Source organism: Kogia breviceps, chromosome 15 (genome assembly GCF_026419965.1).
Source record: "Kogia breviceps isolate mKogBre1 chromosome 15, mKogBre1 haplotype 1, whole genome shotgun sequence".
In the NCBI taxonomy this organism is placed as follows: domain Eukaryota; kingdom Metazoa; phylum Chordata; class Mammalia; order Artiodactyla; family Physeteridae; genus Kogia; species Kogia breviceps.
Genome location: NC_081324.1, coordinates 84,002,154 through 84,022,259, shown reverse-complemented (window position 1 = coordinate 84,022,259; position 20,106 = coordinate 84,002,154). Strand labels below are relative to the sequence as shown.

General features: G+C 46.2%; 1 protein-coding gene across 3 annotated transcripts in view; it reads right to left on the bottom strand.

Annotated features, from left to right (window-relative positions):
• Positions 1 to 20,106, bottom strand: part of DNAH10 (dynein axonemal heavy chain 10) — a 150,165-nt gene that overhangs the window by 51,563 nt on the left and 78,496 nt on the right. For 2 of the 3 annotated variants that reach the window (XM_067015312.1, XM_067015313.1), the window contains 11 exons: positions 19,734 to 19,922; positions 17,466 to 17,612; positions 16,704 to 16,919; positions 14,961 to 15,079; positions 12,787 to 12,945; positions 9,778 to 9,913; positions 6,958 to 7,080; positions 4,982 to 5,116; positions 4,445 to 4,661; positions 1,918 to 2,037; positions 708 to 853 (listed from right to left, as the gene is read on the bottom strand). In XM_067015312.1, the coding sequence (XP_066871413.1) occupies positions 708 to 853; positions 1,918 to 2,037; positions 4,445 to 4,661; positions 4,982 to 5,116; positions 6,958 to 7,080; positions 9,778 to 9,913; positions 12,787 to 12,945; positions 14,961 to 15,079; positions 16,704 to 16,919; positions 17,466 to 17,612; positions 19,734 to 19,922 (1,707 nt within the window). The remainder of the gene's footprint in view (positions 1 to 707; positions 854 to 1,917; positions 2,038 to 4,444; positions 4,662 to 4,981; positions 5,117 to 6,957; positions 7,081 to 9,777; positions 9,914 to 12,786; positions 12,946 to 14,960; positions 15,080 to 16,703; positions 16,920 to 17,465; positions 17,613 to 19,733; positions 19,923 to 20,106) is intronic. The other variant, XM_059040733.2, reaches the window with a different exon arrangement.

Below are 20,106 nucleotides of genomic sequence, written 5' to 3'. Positions count from 1 at the left end.
CGCTCCTTCATAACATCTCGGCGCACCCGGCACTTTCTGCCCCATCGTGATTCGTGGATTCATTTCCGCGTTTGTCTCCCCTCCCAACAAGATTGGGCCTTAACAGCCTTGGTTCACCGTCGTTTGCCCTGGGGCACCCAGACCCTCCCACGTCTGACACGTGGCTGGAGGAAGGAGGGGAGAAACCACAACATGGTGATGAGGAATGTGAATGCCAGCCTCCAGACGACTCCCAGGCACCCTCACCTCCAGGCACCCACGCCCTGTGTAGCCCCCTCCCATGCTGTATCAGGGTGGGCCATGGTGGTTTCTGTGTGACCCACGGAATGTGGCAGAAGCAATGGTGTGTGATTTCCTGGGTCATATGAAGCCTTGCAGCATCTGCTTTGCTATCCTGTACATTCATTCTGGGGGGAGCCAGCTACCATGTCAAGAGGACACCAGCAGCCCTTGGAGAGGCCCACATGGTGGGGAACTGAGGCCGACCATTTCGGAAGAGGGTCCTCCAGCCACAGTCAAGCCTTCAGATGACCACAGCCCCGGTCAACCTTGCAATCTCATGAGAGAGCCTGGGCTAGAAGTACCCAGCTAACCCACTCCCAGATTCCTGACCTGCAGAAACTGACATAGTGTTTGTTGTATGAGCTGCTCTGTGTTGGGGTAATTTGTTACACGGCAATAGATAACAGATACAAATAATGACTTACATTAGTCTCTTCGTTCAGGTTTTTAAGAAAGTTCTGGATAGTGGCTGTCTTGGAGGTGCCAGATTCACCAACCAAAAGAACAGGCTGCCTAATCTTAACCATTTGTTCCAGCGTCCAGGTAGTACGGGTTGTATCCACCGTATGAACTAAAGAATATATGAAGAACAGGAGCATCACAGAAATGCCAACACGGTGTGCACTGGGCAACCTGGAGTTTCACAGGACCCCATACATCCCACAAAAAGCATCAGCAAAAACCCAAGAGGAGACCTTGAAAACGTATATATGGGTGAAATCATCGTAGGAGAACCTCACTACCCCAACCATTATTTTTAATAGCTTTATGGAGGTATAACCCACATACCATAAAATTCACTCCAGTTTTAAGTGTATAATTTGATGAGTTTGATACATTTCTACAGCTGTGTCATCATCACCACATCCAGGTGTAGAACACCCAAACTGTTTTAACATCCAATTCTGATTTATGCTCAGGATATTAAAAACTCAGCTTCTCCACTGCATGTGTCACTCACTTATCACCTATCAGGATTTGGTTTCCTGACCAACCATTTCCTCTGAAGAGAGCATAAAGTCTCAAAGTCAGGTCTGGCTTATTCCTGCACTGGCAATTTTAAATCCTGATTGGTTCCTGAGAAAACACGTACACCTCACTCTAGAAGAACTCTATACAAACCAAAATCAGATATTCGTTTTGTGAAATGCTTCAGCCTCTATGTTATCCAAATAGCCAGAGGTGTGCACGTAAAATACGACTCAATACACATCGCCCATGGTACGCGACTTCTCAAGGCAGCATCTCTTACAAAACGCTGCCTTGTTCATTCCTCTTTCACTCTTTCCTTCGTCCCTCCCCACGCCCAGCCAGCTCTATGGGGCAGAAGGGAGCCTGTGCAAAGGAACGGGAAGCAGACCAGCACCCCACCTCGTGCCCCGACCTGTCAGGATCCGCCTGCCCAGGGAAAGAGTTGAGAGGCACAGACATTGGAAGATGCCCACAGCCAGCAGCACAGAAAAGGAATCCAAAGTGCCGCCCTCTTGGAAAAGCCCACGGCTCACGTTCCTCAGCTTCTCCCAACCAGCACTCCGGGTGGGACTCAGAGTACCGCAGGGACCTCAGAATCTTTTTCCCCTTCCTCACAGAATGAGAACCATACACGCTTAAACCGAGGGTTTGGTTCTCACTTACCAAGGATGTCAATAAATTTCCTCTCACGGGAATGAACATACTCTGGAACTAATTTATTCCATGGTATCCATTTCTTCTGTGTGGGATCAAAATGAAAGTCAAACAAGGTTGGAAGGTGACCTGTAACAAACAGTGGTCTGTTTCACTTCGATCGTGGACATGGAAATACAGAATCAGCTTTGGCACATGCTTGAAATGAACTAATGCTATTTGCTCCCTGGACAGAAACTGAATTGAATAGATAGATAAGGATGGATGGATAGATGGATGGATGGATGGATGGATGGGTAGAGATAGATAAAAATGGATGGATGGATAAAGATAGATAGATAGATAGGTTTAAATATAACAGGGCTAGGGAACCCAGGAAAAGGCTCAGAAGGGAGGGGATTGGAAGTCAGAGCTGGGGACATGGTGAAAAGTCTCATGAAGAGTGAAAAGAGGGTCTAGGACCAAATCCTGATGTGAGGGAGGGGCAGAGGAAGGGGACTCAGCAAAGGAGACTTTGAAGGCATGGCCAGGATGGAGCAGGATGGAGGAAGAACGTTTTAAGAAGGCAGGAAGTGGTACCATGTCTGATGCTGGGACAAGGTCAGGGAAGCAAAGACCAGAAGGGGTCACCAGACCCAGCAACGAGAAGGCAGTGCGTGTGCAGTTTGGGAGAAGCAGTTTGGGTAGAGATGTCTAAGAGCCTGTGGGGTGGGATTGGTAGAGAGGGACAGATGGAAAATACAGGAGGAAGAGGAGAAAAGCAGTGAAGCCAGGAGCCTGATGAGGAGGGTGGGGGTAGACCTCAAAGCACAGGGCGGGTCCAGCTGGGAGCTGGTCTCCTCTCCCCTGAGAAAGGAGACAGGAGAAGATGGGGGCTGGAAAAATTCCTATCTGATGGTGTCCATTTCTCCTGTTGAAGGAAGAAGGAAGGTCACCTGCAGAGAGAGGGGAGAGGGCCATGTGGAGATTTGGAGAAAAAGGGCGATGAACTGCCCCTGTGGGGACAGGAGAGGGGGAGTTCAGGTTCAAGACTGAATTTATGGAGGTGCCAGGCTTCGCGGTTGTGTGATTGTCTCAGTATCCCTCAGCCCCTGGAGAGGCAGAGAAAGCAGGCTTGGGTTTTCTCAGAGAGATTCGACGGAAGGGCAATTAGGCAAGAGGGGATGAAGCGACAGGGCAGCAGAAAAGGATTCAGAAGGTTCAGAAGGTGGTAGGAAGAATGGCGGCGGGCGGGGGACAGTCCCCACGAGGCCAACGGGGATCACGTGTCGCAGGAATCACGGAAGCCAACTGTGAAGCAGGGAGTGGGAGGTATGCATGTACGACGCAGACAGAACTGTGCCAGGCGTTATGAGCTAGGATGAGGTCAAGGGACCCGGATCCTGGGGCTGAGTGCAGAAGGCACCTGGAAGGGGGTTGTCTACACGGCCATTCAAGTCCCCAAGATGAGCGCAAACTAGGAGGAAGAGCAGACCGGGACCAGCATCGCCTCTGATGGCAGCAGCACGTAGCCGGCACGGTAGGCATAGCTGGGAAGCACCCCCCGCGCCCGCCGCCAAAGGAGACTCAGTGTCCCAAGAAAGTACAAGCAAACTACTCCCCAAAAGACCATAGACGTTTTTTATTGGGGTGTAGTTGTTCTACAATGTTGTGCTAGTTTTTACTGTGCAGCTAAGTGAAGTAGAGCTCCCTGTGCTACACAGCAGGTTCTCATTAGTTACCTATTTTATACATAGTAGTGTGTATATGTCAGTCCCAATCTCCCAATCCATCCCATACCCCCGCTTTCCTCCCTTGGTGTCCGAACAAAGACCAAAGACTTCTAAACCATCTTTTATTTGCTCAATGACTCTCCACGAGAAAGACCTACAATCATTTTACTTTGAGCTTTAAAAAGAACAGCCCAGGTAACGATTACAGAATACAACTTAGGTCTCCCTGCCAAGCCATATTCAAATGTCATTAAGAGACAGACAAAGAAGGATCCTAGTGCTAGCTATAGTTCTTGGAGAATGCCACATTTTCATCATATACGCTTCTTTGAGGATGCGTATTTTTCACGCAAACAGTTAAACCTTAATATAATGATTTCCTATGAATGATCTGCAAATCCACACGAGATTGTCTACTGTGCAAATACTCAGGAACAGAGCAGATGAATTAAGCGGTGGAACTTTAGAGAGAAAAAAAAGAGAGAGAGAAGCCCAAAGGAGAAGAAATTCAAAGGGAAGCACAAAGTGAAAATTTTAAAGAGCTCAAACAGAGTGAAGGAAGCAAGCGCCTAAGCCAGGGGGGAAAGGGTTAGACTCAGCAAAAAAGGCCATCCAAGGGAGCTGGGCTCTGCTTAGCAGTTCACGCATTTGAACGTCTCCTGAGGGTACCACTGGGTGCTCTGACCGTTGCACATTTCTCTACAGAAGCAAACAATCTGGAAAACCCATACAGGCATACCTATGGAAAAAAGCAAAGTCACGTCCTCTTTAAAACCTAACCAAAAACAGTCTGAGCAGGAAAACAAGCTCCCTTTGGTTCCTACCTGGCAGTTCCCCAGGGTTGGCCCAAACCCCTTCCGTATCAGCAGTAGGCAAAGAAGCGATGCGTTTAATACATTCATCAAATTTAGCCCTTCCATCCTCGAGCAGGGAAGCGCCCAGAGAGCAGTACAGAGCCTCTAAGAAGTAGCACTCCAGAAGATCGTGGTCCTCGATTTCTCCCTCTAGTAACGAATCCAGCATCTTGGTTAACTGGGTTACCTGATTCACAGGAAAACACCTGGGTCAGTCCATATATTCCAGACACCCCCACCAGGGTCAGTTCTGGTCGTAAATCCCAGGATCCCAGATCCCAAAGGGGTGGGAACTACATGACCCGCCATGTTGGTTTCAACAGATGGAGCCCAGTATCTTGGCTTGCACAGGGTCACAAGAGGAAGTACTGTGTCTTCCTTGTCAGTAGCTGGCAATGTTAGAACTTACCCATCTGGCATCTTTGCTCCCCTTGAAAGCCCACTGTGGGGGTGGGGGTCCATCTTTAGGGAAGAATTTCTTTTTTGCCAACACAGATCCTTACTTACCATATTGAGGTTTGTCTGCGGAACTATTGTCTTCAGCTTCTCTCCCTGTCTTCCATCCACTATTCCCTCCGTTATCACATCCATGAGACAGGGTACATATTTCTCAAACAGACTCTGTAAATCACCTTGCTCCACCTATAAAAGGGCAGAATTTCAAAGCATTTTCAAGGGTTCCTTTATTTAAATGGCTGTTCATGGGAAGCTTTGCTTGTAAAAAGAGGGGGTGAGAGGGAACTTCCCTGGTGGTCCAGTGGCTAAGAGTCCACGCTCCCAATGCAGGGGGCCCGGGTTCGATCCCTCGTCAGGGAACTAGATCCCACGTGCCACAACTAAGACATGCCTGGCGCAGCCAAATAAATAAATAAATATTTTTTTTAAAAAAAGAGGGGGCGGGCTTCCCTGGTGGCGCAGTGGTTGAGAATCCGCCTGCCGATGCAGGGGACATGGGTTCGTGCCCTGGTCGGGAAGATCCCACATGCCGCAGAGCGGCTGGGCCCGTGAGCCGTGGCCGCTGAGCCTGTGCGTCCGGAGCCTGCGCTCCACAATGGGAGAGGCCACAACAGTGAGAGGCCCGCGTACCACTAAAAAAAAAAAAAAAGAGGGGGTGAGAAATATTTTCTGATGAGTGAGAAATTTGGCAGGTGAGTAAACTCTGATAACTCACATATTTGTAGAGAAATCTGTTCTTTATAATGCTCTTTCATTTCATCATGAAGCCTTTGATTTCACTGAGCTGGGAGGGAGGTGCCATAAAAGGTCCCATTTGATAGAAAAAGCGCTGGTTATCTTAGAGTTCAAATGACATGGCCACCATCACTGAGCAAAGAGTGCAAAGCAGTGGAAGGTCCTTCTCCCTCCACCAGGGCACCGACGGCCACCAGGGATTGCATGAGTGGTCACCCCCATTTGACAGTGTGCCTCAAATGGTCCCATCATGTTGCCCTTGGTCTTCTTTGGGGTAATTATGTCCTGGTTTCCAATTCACCATCAGCCTAGTGGTCCTTCTAGAGATGCATCCCGTGCGGTCATGGTGTCCCAGGTGTGGTCAAGCCACAACATTCACATGACTGTCACATCTATCTCTGCAGCTTTCAATGAAGCCTACCATTAAGACAATACACTTTTTTTTTTTTTTTTTTTTTTTTTTTTGCAGTACGCGGGCCTCTCACTGCCATGGCTTCTCCTGTTGCAGAGCACAGGCTCCGGACGTGCCGGCTCAGCAGTCACGGCTCACGGGCCCAGCCGCTCCATGGCATGTGGGATCCTCCCGGACCGGGGCACGAACCCACGTCCCCTGCATCGGCAGGAGGACTCTCAACCACTGCGCCACCAGGAAAGCCCGACGATACACGTTTTTGAGCAGCCATGTGATACGTCACAGGATTTGAGGTCAACCGAAACCATCAGATCTCAATTCCATGACAAACTCAAACTAGGTCCTTCACACACTATATTCATCCAACTGAGCAAAGCAGGAGGAGCTGGGCACCTAATAGAGACAAGTCTCCCAACTCCTGGGCTTGGCTGGATAGGGGTTGCCAACTACAACACATAAGCCAAATCTGGCCTGCCACCTGTTTTTGTAAATAAAGTTTTACTGGTACATTGCTATGCCCATTCATGTACTGTGGCTGCTTTCATACCACAATGGCGGGGTTGAGTAGCTGCAAAGAAACCATATGGCCCACAAAGCCTGAACTATCTACTCTCTACTCTCTCACCGAAAAAATCTGTTGCCCCCTGGTCTAAACTATCAAAATCACTACCTATCCCACCTGCTGTGAATTCTCTGGAAATCTAATAAGGGTGTCTTCCATGTCTTTATCCAACTTGTTGATAACATTAAGTGCTCAAGATCCTGGGCAGGTCAAGGTCAAGGTCATGGCCTTCAACAACAAACATCCCTCTGAGTTATTTTTATCCAACTAGCCACCAATACTAGTAACTGGTAAGTTCATTTTGGGAATAATTTTCACCTTATTTTGTATTTGATTAACCCATTTTTTCCAGTATGGTTGATATTTCAAGTTTTTAGGATCCACATAAACCATTCCACATCGAGACACAGTCGCAGGGGAGGCATACTGTAAATCTCCAACCTGGAGAAATAAACAAAATCAGTGTTTTCTACAGCTATAGACAACTGGAATACATGTTTTAAAGCCGTTGCTTGTACAAAGTTTTTACAAATGCATAAAACCCAAGTCATACCCCAATTAACACAGCTTCTATGAGGTTTCTAATTGAACACTTAGGTTTATCATGGGAAGATTACGCACCTCTGATGTAGCACTTTTTAAGTTTCTTTTACCACAAAATTAATATGAAAATTAACATGCTGTAGAATATCTGACCAAAATTAAAAAGTATAAAGAAGAAAATAAGTTAATCAAAATCCCACCACCAAGAAACAAACACTGTTTTTGGAGTGTTTTCCTTTCAGTCTTTTTTCTTTATTTTTTATAACATAATTGAGATCAGGGAATATGAAACTTAATAAGTATGCATCTAACACCAATATTAACACACCAGTCTCTCTTCATCTGAACTGACACAGTTCAGTCAGTCAATAAAATAATGATATGCGCAAATACTCATACATCGACAAATTTTGCAGGCCAAGTTAGGAATGGTATTAGAATTAAGCTAGAGTGAAAGCAAGTCTCAGGACCACAGCTGTGAAACAGGTTCAGAGGATATGATAGAAAGTTTGAAAAATCAAGATAAGATAAAGGCAAATAGTGAGAGAGAGAGAGAGAAAAAAAAAGGCAACTATAAACTCCAGCCAAAAAAAATGGCTCTAAAAGAAAGTAAATGTATCACAGTTCCTGGATTTCTTGCTTTGCTAGCAAGTATATCACAGTATACTAGTTGGCTCTACAGTAAATATTTCCTTATTCATAATGATGTAAATATGTTTACTGGTTTAACTGACTTAGCAGTATAGTAGTCTACGGAGGGGAGGTGGGCTGATGGTATAAAAGATGAACCCTCACTTTCATAGCAGTCAGTCAACAGATAATGTGTAACCTTGATAAAGGAAGAAATAGCACGCAAAGTGGGTTCCTTTTAGACACTAGAGTAGCCATCAGAAGAAACAACTCAAGTGTGAAATGTAGTTACCTCTGGGATACAGTAAGGAGGGATGAGGGCAGCAGGCAGAGAACAGAGTTGTACTCATCATAAATTCTTCTGCATTGTTTGGGTTTTCTTCAATCATCTATATTTATAACTGTTTTAATAAACATATTATTCTACAAGTAACAAATGCGGGAGAGGGTGTGGAGAAAAGGGAACCCTCCTACACCGTTGGTGGGAATGTAAGTTGGTGCAGCCACTGTGAAGAACAGTATGGAGGTTCCTTAAAAAAACTAAAAATAGAGCTACCATATGATCCAGCAATCCCACTCCTGGGCATATATCTGGACAAAACTATAATTCAAAAAGATACATGTACCCCAGTGTTCATTGCAGCACTATTTACAATGGCCAAGACATGGAAACAACCTAAATTTCCATCGACAGATGAATGGATAAAGAAGACGTGGTACATATATACGATGGAATACTACTCAGCCATGAAAAAGAATGAAATAATGCCATTTGCAGCAACATGGATGGACCTAGAGATTATCATACTAAGTGAAGTAGGTCAGAAAGAGAGAGACAAATACCATATGATATCGCTTATATGTGGAATCTAAAACATGACACAAGTGAACTTATTTACGAAACAGAAACACACTCACAGACATAGAGAACAGAATTGTGGTTGCCAAGGGGGAGGGGGATGGGGGAGGGATGGATTGGGAGTTTGGGATTAGCAGATGCAAATTATTATATATAGGATGGATAAACAACAAGGTCCCACTGTATAGCACAGGGAACTATATTCAGTATCCTGTGATACTGAATAATGGAAAAGAATATGAAAAAGAATGTATATAAATGTATAACTGAATCACTGTGCTGAACAGCAGAAATCAACACAACATTGTAAATTAACTGTACTTCAATAAAATAAAGTTTTTAAAAAATAAACATTTTAGGGACTTCCCTGGTGGTACAGAGGTTAAGAATCCGCCTGCCAATGCAGGGGACACGGCTTCGATCCCTGGTCCAGGAAGATCCCATATGCAGCGGAGCAACTAAGCCCGTGCGCCACAACTACTGAGCCCGCGTGCCACAACTACTGAAGCCTGCACGCCTAGAGCCCCTGCTCCGCAACACGAGAAGCCACCACAATGAGAAGCCTGCGCACCGCAACGAAGAGTAGCCCCCTCTCGCCGCGACTAGAGACAGCCCACACGTGGCAATGAAGACCCGAAGCAGCCCAAAATAAATTTAAAAATTTTAAAACGTAAATTAAAAAATTAAAAGTTAAAAAATAAACACTTTATTTTATTTTTTTTAAAGGAATAACAGTTTTTTTTAAAAAAATATTTATTTATTTATTTATTTTGGGCTGTGCTGGGTCTTCGTTTCTGCGCGAGGGCTGTCTCTAGTTGCGGCGAGCGGAGGCCACTCTTCATCGCGGCGCGCGGGCCTCTCACTATCGCGGCCTCTCTTGTTTTCGGAGCACAGGCTCCGGACGCGCAGGCGCAGTAGTTGTGGCTCACGGGCCCAGCCGCTCCGCGGCACGTGGGATCTTCCCGGACCGGGGCTCGAACCCTTGTCCCCTGCATTGGCAGGCGGATTCTCAATCGCTGCGCCACAAGGGAAGCCCTAAAAAATAAACACTTTAAATTTGAATTAAAAGAAAGACATATTTGACATTATCTTTCATCACCACTTGCCTCGAAGAGCAGGGCACAGTGAGCTTGCAGCCGGATACGCTCACCGTTGGCCAACGTCAGCAGCTTGTTGTCGTCCATCACAGAATTCATGTTCTCCACCCACAGAGCGTCCACATCACCATCGCATAAGATATACCTGCAGCAACCAGAGAAAAGTGAGCCATGGAAGGCTGCCAATTGTGGAACTTGGTGTAACCTCCCTGTTCACGATGAACGTCTTTTCCCAGGATTTTCCTTTTTTCTTTAAAAAAAAATTTTTTTTTTTTGATGTGGACCATTTTTAAAGTCTTTATTGAATTTGTTACAATACTGCTTCTGTCTTATGTTTTGGTTTTTCGGCCACGAGGCGTGTGGGATCTCAGCTCCCCGGCCAGGGATCGAACCTGCACCCCCTGCATTGGGAGGCGAAGTCTCAACCACGGGGCCGTCAGGGAAGCCCCCAGGGTTTTCTAACCAGGATCTGAGCTAGAGCACCCTACTTGGTGCTTATAATAGTTTCTCTCTATATAAACGATTCGACTTAGTCACCAACATTGAAGAATCAGGAAACCTGACCCAACAATCTGGATTCCATGCTTCCCTGGCAAACAGGAAGGTCTGACAGTACAGACCTGCGTTCCCGCGTGGGAACAATGCGCTGCTGCTGGTAGTAGCTGCCCATGAAGACAAAGTGTCCCAGTCCACCTCGTTCTTTTCTCAAACCTGAGCGTCAGCTGCTATTTACCACTGGTCTGGACACCTAGTCCTCTTATGGTCAAGTTAAAAGCATTTCATACACCCATGTGTACTGGATTGAACGGTGGCCCCCATAACATGGGTCTATCCAGAACCTGGGAGTGTGACATTATTTGGAAAAAAGGTCTTTGCAGATATAATTAAGGTGAGGATCTTGAGATGAGATCATCCTGGATTATCCAACAACAAGTATCCTTACATAGGGGGAAGCCACATGAAGACAGAGGCAGAGACTGGAGGGATGTGGCCATAAGCCAAGCAATGCCTGGGGCCACTAAAGCTGTCAAAGGCAAGGGAGGACCTTCCTTTAGAATCTTCAGAGGCGTGCTGCCCCATCTTTATTTCAGACTTCTGGCCTCCAGAAATGATGAAGAATAAATTTCTGGGTTTTTTTTATTTTTTATTTTTTTAGCCACCCGGTTAATGGTAATTTGTTACAGAGGCCCTGCAGAAGCTAATACACCACGTAACTTGGCCCATTTCACTCTCTGATGCTACCTGCTGGGCCCCTAGGAGCATCTGCCTTTGCAAAGCCCTGGTTTACACACCATCCTTCCTGGCAGGAGATCTACTTTGGTTTCAGGGCCTCTGGTGTTCAAGCTACGCGACCCTTCAGTTCTGTGGCTATAATGGGTTACTTCACAGTAAAGCCCATCTCCAAAGGAGACTGTGTTGGAATGCTGATTTGATATTGCTTTCATTTAATTCACTGATATGAGTAGTTGGATTTTTCCAGCATTCACCTTTTGGTTTATTTTCTTCCAGTATTTTTTTTAACTTTTTTTTATCTTAAATAATTTCAAATTTACAGAGTTGCAAGAATAGACTAGTGCAAAGAACTGCCATATGCCCTTCAACCAGATTCTCCAGTTGTTAATTTTGCCCCATGGATGCTCTTTTGCTCTCTCTCTGTTTTCCTGAATCATTTGAAAATAAGTTGCGGACATGACGCCCTGTATTCCTAAATGCTTAAGCATGTGTCTCCTAAGAACAAGCACCTTCTCTTACATAACCACAGTACAATTATCAAAATCAGGAAATTTAGCATCGATAGAATACTATTAGCTCATATACAGTCCATGTTCAAATTTCACCAACTGTCCCAAAAGAAGGTCTCCATTTTACAGCATCGTAGGAAGACTAGATTCAGGCTACAATCAACAGATGCTAAAACCGTCGGGTGAAGGTTTGATGAGGAATAGGGTATTTACATAGTCTTAGGGTATGCTCCCCACACCCTGCATATCAATTGCCGAAGGAAAAATGGCAGATACCACCCTAACCTGATGATCAAAGTTAAAATCACCAATAAGAGGGCAAACCAGTATCACGTGCTTCCGATGAGACGCTGAGAAGGGCACCATGTCACTTCTGAGAGATTCCTGCAAGGACATGTAGCCTGCATCCAATTACGAGGAAGCAACAGACAAACCCAAACGGAGGGCATTCTGTGCAGCAGCTGGCCTAGAATCTGTCAGAACATCAGGGCCATGAAAGATAAAGAAAACCTAAGGAACTGCTTGAAATTAGAAGAGGTCAAGGGGATAGGACAACCGAGCACAGTGAGAAATCCTGGACTGATCCGGAATCAAGGGAGGATTGCTAAAAAGAGGCTGTTGCAAGAGTCATCAGTGGAGACATCAGACTCGTTATTTAAGGGTTTTTTAATTAATGGGGTTGGGCTAGAATATACAATCAGGATCATCTCTGGGTTTACTTGACAGGTGTCACGGGAACAACTCACACTGGAGAAGGCATTTTACCTGATGTTCCAACAGAGCGTTTCCCCTCCCGGCCTCACTAGACCCTCACCGGGGTGGGCAGTGACTGGAGCAGGGCAGGCAGCCTCGACCACGCCTGCAGGTGAGAAAGTGCAGCTCTGAAGGGTGTTCCAGCACTTTCCACGATGCTTTGTTGCCTTTCCTTGACTTACCTTGCCATATAGGCAGCCTGGTGTGGTGCCTCTGTTTGAGGGCTTGGACTCTGATGTCCCAAGCTCAAACCCCTGGCCTTGGGGCAAGCTCTTTGCTCCCCTTCCCTGGATCTCAGCTTCCGCCATGGTAAGCTGGGACCCATCGTAGTCAAGGAGCATGATTTAGACAACACATGAAGAGCACTGAGGTGGTACCTGGCCCTTCGTGAGCAGAGCCTCCTGAGTCTGTTTGCTTCCAAGCATGAAACTACAATACTATGTACCTCATTTGTTTCTTTGTAAGCTTTGGCTAATTCACTGTGAACCCACCCAGGCTCTCCCCTCCCTACAAGGATACTCACTTTCGCTCCTTCTTATCCGTCGGCTTGTTGATCTCCCTGAAGATGTTGGACAGCACCCCATCCGTCCAGTCTCGGGTGGTGGGGTCCAGGATGCCGTAGAGCTCTACGACACTCATAGCCTTGGGGTTCAGGACATACAGCTTTGTCACCAGCCCAAGCCTAAATCGAAGGAGAGGCTTCAGCCGTGGCTCGGGCAGACTAAACGCATTAGGAGAACAATCTAGGTCACCCACGTGGGGGGTGAGATCCCCTGTGTTTTTGATCCAGTCCAAAGTTTAAAATGCAAACCATCCAAACTCTGCGACGGGCTTCCCACTCTCTGTTAACGACTTACACTAAACGCAAGGGAACCACTCTCACCAGGAGCGCGGCCCCAACACAAGTGAGGTCTGAACTGATAACACGCCTTGACTTCTGAGGGCAACAGACGCTAACCTTCATGTATATTTCACATTTGTGTATTTACCTATTCATGCATATGGCACATTCATGTAAATATTTCACAACTAGTGTAGAGGAGATTACAGCCACCAGGATAATGTAAAACCTTTGAACTCCTGATGTTCAATCCCTCATATTTACAGAACGACATCTGCTCTGCGTTGCTGGCTTTTTACAAATCACGTGGACAGGGTGTTTCCCACTATAATGCCTGTAGATTCCCGCCGTGCCGCGGGATTAATTCATCTATAGAAAACTGAAGTTCACACAAAACATAGTTTATAATTAACAAAATAAATAAATAAAAATACTAGTGGCATACCTATACTCACATCTCTACGTGATAGTTCTATAAATTATCTAACAATGAATTAATTAAAGAATGAAATACAGGGGCTTCCCTGGCGGCGCAGTGGTTGAGAGTCCGCCTGCTGATGCAGGGGACACGGGTTCGTGCCCCGGTCCGGGAAGATCCCACATGCCGCGGAGCGGCTGGGCCCGTGAGCCATGGCCGCTGAGCCTGCGCGTTCGGAGCCTGTGCTCCGCAACGGGAGAGGCCACAGCAGTGAGAGGCCCACGTACAGCCAAAAAAAAAAAAAAGAATGAAATACAGGATGGCTGTGGAATAACCCTCTTAAAATCAGTAAGCCATCGTCCACTGATTTCCTCATGAGAAACATAAGGAAGAAGGAGTGACAGTCACTTACTCGGTTAGATTTTTTTTTTTTTGCGGTACGCGGGCCTCTCACCGCTGTGGCCTCTCCCGTTGCGGAGCACAGGCTCCGGACGCGCAGGCTCAGCGGCCACGGCTCACGGGCCCAGCCGCTCCGCGGCACGTGGGATCTTCCCGGACCGGGGCACGAACCCGTGTCCCCTGCATCGGCAGGCGGACTCTCAGCCACTGCGCCGCCAGGGAAGCCCACTCAGTTGGATTTTATAGCCTATCTAGAACTGGTAAAGTCACAAAGATTATAAGGCTTGATTTAGATTTTTGCTGGAACATCAGCATGCATTGAAATCTTTCTAGAATGCAGCTATTGCTTAGGAGAAATGTGAGAAGTCAGAAAACCCATATTCAGTATAAGGGCATCGATTCACCACAGGTCTTTGTGCTATTCTATATTAGGAGTGTGAAATCACTTTTTCCTTCAAGCAGTACAGCTCTTGCAGGGCTGGTGATGTTAAGGCATCTGGGGAGGGGACACTCTTTTTGGCCACTCTGATACCATAACAGTGTCGCCTAACGGCAGGGGGTCCTGACTGACTTTCAAGGAGCAATCTGTACGCCAAGAAAATACGACCTAAGTTAATTTTCAAAATATCCTTATAAGATAGTTTTTGAAATACTCATTTCACAAATAAACCTATTCAGTCTGATGCACAAAAGACTAACTGTTTTGCCTCCTAAAATATATCAACTAAATCAGCAATAAAACAAGTTAAGATGCTCTGGGTTTGGGACTTCCCTGGCGGTCCAGTGGTTAGGACTCTGCACTCTCACTGCAGGCGGCACAGGTTCAATCCCTGGTCAGGGAGCTAAGATCCCACCGCAAGCCACGTGGCGCGGCTAAAGTTAAAAAAAAAAAAGATGCTCTGGGTTTAATGGGGGGTGTCGGGGACAAATGTAACCTCCCAGGAAATCAGAAAGCAAAGTGGGACTAGGTAATACGGCCACCGACCTCACCATGAAACCACCGTGGCAACAAAGCCCTCCCTGAGGATGCCATACTCACTTGGTCTGGGCCTGACACAGGGCATTCATGACCACGGACTTGCCCCCTCCCGTGGGCCCCACCACCATCGTCGTGTGTCGGGTCATCATGGTCTCGAACAGCTGAACCACCTTATCCACCTGTGGGACACGCATTGGCAGCTGGGTTAAAACACAGCTTTTTGTTAAAAACAGCTTTATTGAGCTAGAATTTGCACACCATACAACTCACGCATTTAAAGTGTTTTAACAATTCAGTGGTTTTCAGTATGTCTGAAAGGTTGTGAAACCATTACTACGTTCAACTGTAGAACATTTTCATCACCTGCCCCCCCAAAAAAACCTCTGCACTCATTCGTCATGTCTCCCAAGCCCGTTGCCCGCAGCCCCCGGCACCCACTAATCTACTGTCTGTCTGTATGGATTTGCCCGTTCTTGACAAAAAAATGGAATGATATAAATGGAATCGTGCAGTACGTAGTTTTGGGTGTCTGGCTTCTTTCACTCAGCATCATGTTTTTAAGGTTCACCCATCAGTGTAGCCTGTGTCAGTACTTCCTTCCTTTTCATGGCCAAATAATATTCCATTGTATGGATGGACCACGTTTTGTCTATCTCTTCATCCGTTGATGCTATTTGCATTATATCCACTTGTTGGCACTTACGAATAACGCTGCTATGAACGTTTGTGCACAAGTTTTCATGTGGATAAATACGTTCTCATTTCTCTTGGGTTCAGACCTAGGAATACAATTGCTGTTCGTCATATAGTAACTCTATGTTTCACTTCCTGAGGAACCACCGGACTGTTTTCCAAAGTGGCTACACCATTCTACATTCCCACGAAAAACACATCTTTTTAAACCACCACCTCTAGAGGAAACCGCCAGGGCCAGGAAAGGTGCACAGAGATCTCTCATCTGTGCTCAGTACCCACTGCCCCGGCCTGAGGCCTCTGGGTAGCCCGATGCCCCAAGGTGGCCCGTCCAGAGGCAGCCACCCCAAACCCGCAGCTTTGGGCATTTACGCCCTAAGCAGAACACTTTGGAAAAAACGTTTGGCTTACAGACAACACATACAATCTCACAGGCTTCACATGATCAAAATTTTACTTGTAATATCTAATTTTAAATTTTTTCAAGTATGACTCTGGGGGAAAAAAAGGTGGGGTGGGGAGAGAAGATTAGATGGTTGGGGCCCCAAAACAAAACACTTGATTTATCTGATCACATTATGCCAAAAACATTTTTGGAAGGTGATGTATCCATACAGTGGAATACCACTCCGCCTCAAAAAGGAAGGGAATTCTGACACATGCTACAACATGGATGAACCTGGAGGACCCTATGCTGAGTGAAATCAGCCAGAACACAGAAGGACACACACTGTACGACTCCACTCATATGAGGTCCCCAGAGGAGTCAAATGCCTAGAGACAGAAAGTAGAATAGAGGTTACCAGGGGCTGAGGGAGGAGGAGGGGGAGTTATTATTTAATGGGGACAGAGCTTCAGTTTTGCACGATGCAAAACTCTTTCACAACAACATGAATGTATTTAACATTACTACACTGTACTAAAAATGGATAAAATGGTAAACCTTATATTACGTGTACTTTACCACAATAAAAAAAGAAAATGGGGGTGGGGAATGGTTAAGATGGTAAATGTTGTGTGTATTTTACCACAGTTATTTTTAAATGAAAAAAAAAAAATGGAAAGGACCCAGAAAAAGTCAGTGAACACTCATCCTCAGCACCATTTTACCTGGACAGGTAAGACAACATAGCCATTTTCCTGGAGCACCTGCTCTACAGCATCATTGAAATCGGGGTAGCGAACCCGCGGGCAGTCTAGCCCAGGAAACAGATCGGAAATCAAACCGAGGAAGAGAGGGACGTCTTCAAACACAAACTTGGGCAGATTCATGTCTCGAAGGGCCCTCATAAGCACCACATCCTGGATGGAACGAAACACACACGTCTTCAAATATGTTTCTGAAAGCCCCCAGGGCTAGTCTAGAAATCCTCTTATGAAGTAGACAATGAAATTTTATATGAAATATAAAACATAAAGCATTCCAAGGAGAAACACACGAGCCTATTGCCCACAGAGTGGCATTGATCAGACTCTGTTTTGGAGTAAGTCCCGTGTGAAAGAAACCTGACCGCCCCTCTGGCTTTTACTGCAAAGAGGAAATAACTCATGTTCGTGCTTTCTAGAGAATTTTGTTCATCTCACCCCTCCAGCCCACCATCCTGCAGTTGTAGACTGATTATTACCATTGAAGTATCACCAACATTGGCACGATGAGGACACTGACGTGGACCTTATGGTAATAAGCCAAATTAGAAGAGAACAATGTCATGAAGAAGAGACCAAATGAAGGCCAGACAAGTAAATGAAGTGACAGCTAAGAATAAAACTTCCTCTTGGTACCTGTGCTCCCCGTCACCTCCATCCCAGCATTTATTCAATACACATGAACCAAATTAGAAAACCAGAGAACTTAGAGCACGCGGCCCCTACCTCCCTGAGTTCAGAAGAACCTCTCTTCAGCTCACCAGCCATCACCAACACTGATTTAAGGGCTCTGAGTCCAAAATCATAATGATGTTGCTTGGAGAGCTGCTCCCGGGCCAGCTTATACAGAACGGTCATCTTTTTGGCCAGAGTCTTTTGTGATAAAAGACAATGAAAAATAGATGAAGAAAATGCCCTGAAAACACCAGAACATCCTGACACAAAGAAAACTGACATAAAGATGTTCAGATGAAGCTGCTCTACAAACCAGCAAATCTTGCCTCCAACAAATACCAGGATGGGTCCTCCGTTTTTAGCAGTGACAAATTACGACCTAATTTAAAAGAACACCAGCCTTACCAGCCAGAGGTGGATGACAGTCCTTGAAAGCCAAGGAAAAATCTTAACCACCTTAAAGAACAGAATTCATACAACTTTTTAAATCATAGAGATGACACTCCAGAAATTTGCTTCCTTTGACCTAAACATGTTATTAAAGTTTTCTTGTAACTGTTTTTGAGGACAAGTCATTCACCTGGTCTGCATCAAGGACTGATGGTCCTCACGGATGGCATGGAGATTTTGCTCACTGAAACTAAGAACCAGAGATCTCTCCACGCTGGCTCAAAATCCATAGACAATAGGATTGGCAATAAGAGCCTTTACCAAAAAACTGCAGAGAAGCAACCTAACAATCCTTTATCTTAAAAGTATTCTCTATTTTGCTCTATTTCCAGAACCTTCGGGGGAAATGTATGTGCATAATCTTTTTATACATATTTTAAGAGATGATAAAGGAGTTATCTCTCTCTATATATATATTTTAAAGCCACATATTCTCAAGGGCACGAGGCTTAGTGAAAAAAGCCCACCTGAAAGGGTTACATGCTGTATGATTCCGAGTATAGAACATTCTAGAAGTGATGCAATTGTAGTGATAGAGAATGGCTGGCAGTTGTGAGTTAGAGTTGGGGGCAGGATGTGACCGTTAAGGGCTGACACGAGGGAGTCCCTCCGTGGCGACGGGACAGTTCCATGTCCGGACTGCGGCTCCAGCTACAGTAACTCCCCTGCATACAAACCTTCAAGTTGCGAACTTTCAAAGATGCGAGTGTGCGTTTGCACATCCGATCACGTTAGTTCACGTGTCTGGCGTACACTGTCACGTGCGTGCATCCTCTACAAGTGGTTGTGCTTTTTGGTGTACTTTACAGTACTGGATAGAGTACAGTAGTACCGTATCTTTATTTCTTGCCTGCTCACTCAATGCCAGCCCCTGTATGCCAGCTGCTGAACTGCACTGCTGTGCTTTTCAAGGTCCTGTACTGTAAGATTAAAGATGTTTTATTTTTTGTGTCTGCTTGTGTTTTATGTATTGTTTGTGTGAAAAGTATTATAAGCCTATCACAGTGCAGCACTATACAGCCGACTGGGCACCTAGGCTAACTCCGTTGGACTTGTGAACAAACTGGACGTATGAACGCGCTCTCAGAACGGAGCTCGTTCGTACTAGGGGACTTACTGTATTCTACACACGTGATTATATGTCACAGAACTATACACACACACACCAGACAGAGAGAGAAGGTGAAACCTTGTGGAATCCAAATAAAGTCCGCACTTGAGTTAACAGCATTGCGCCCACATCAGTTTCCTGGATTTTTCTAAAAATATGTATTTATTTGGCTGCACCGGGTCTTAGTTGCGGCATGCAGGATCTTATTTTTTAGTTGCTGCATGCGGGATCCAGTTTCCTGGCCAGGGGTCAAACCCAGGCCCCCTGCATTGGGAGCGCGGAGTCTTAACCACTGGACCACCAGGGAAGTCCCAGTTGCCTGGTTTTGATGTTATCCCTGCGGGAAGCTGGGTGGGCGGTACCGGGAACTCTCTGGACTAGTGCTGCCATCTCTTGTGAGTCAAATGATTCCAAAATAAAAGGTATAATTTTAAAAAGAGAGAAAGGGAGGACTTCCCTGGCGGTCCAGTGGTTAAGACTCCACATTTCCACTGCAGGGGGCACAGGTTCGATCCCTGGTCAGGGAACTAAGATCCCGCATGTCGTGCAATGTGGCCAAATAAATTAATTTAATTTAATTTAAAAAAATGATGCACTCCCAGCTTTAAAAGAGAGAGAGAGACAGAGAGAGAGAGAGAAAAGAGAGAGAGACAAAGCAAAACGATTTGAAAAGCCACACGGAATGAAAACGTCCCAGGGCCCCCGTCTGCGAGCAGGCCCAGGCGGGTGCAGGGGCGCCCGGTGCTACGGGACCTCACCTTGGCCCAGAGGAAGCCCTCGGAGAAGAGCATGATCTCGCAGATCTGCTGCAGGTCAGGCACAATCACCACCACGGGCCGGAACAGGGCCTTCACCGACTCGGGCAGCTCCGTGCGGCCCGCGTAGCCGGGGTTCATGGTGATAAAGATGCCCATCCTCGAGTCCAGGGAGATCTCCTGCCCTTCAAACTAGAGGGCGAGAAGAAAGGAAGGAAGGGTCATGCTGCTGGCCAGCCTACCACGGGCAGGGAGGCCTGGGGAGCCGCACGGCTCTTCCTTTCTCGGTACAAGACAGGCACCACCATCTGTCTCTTGCCCTTCCCCGGCGATAAATGCAGAGTCCTCGTGCTTACGGCCTCAGTGTTCTGGGGTG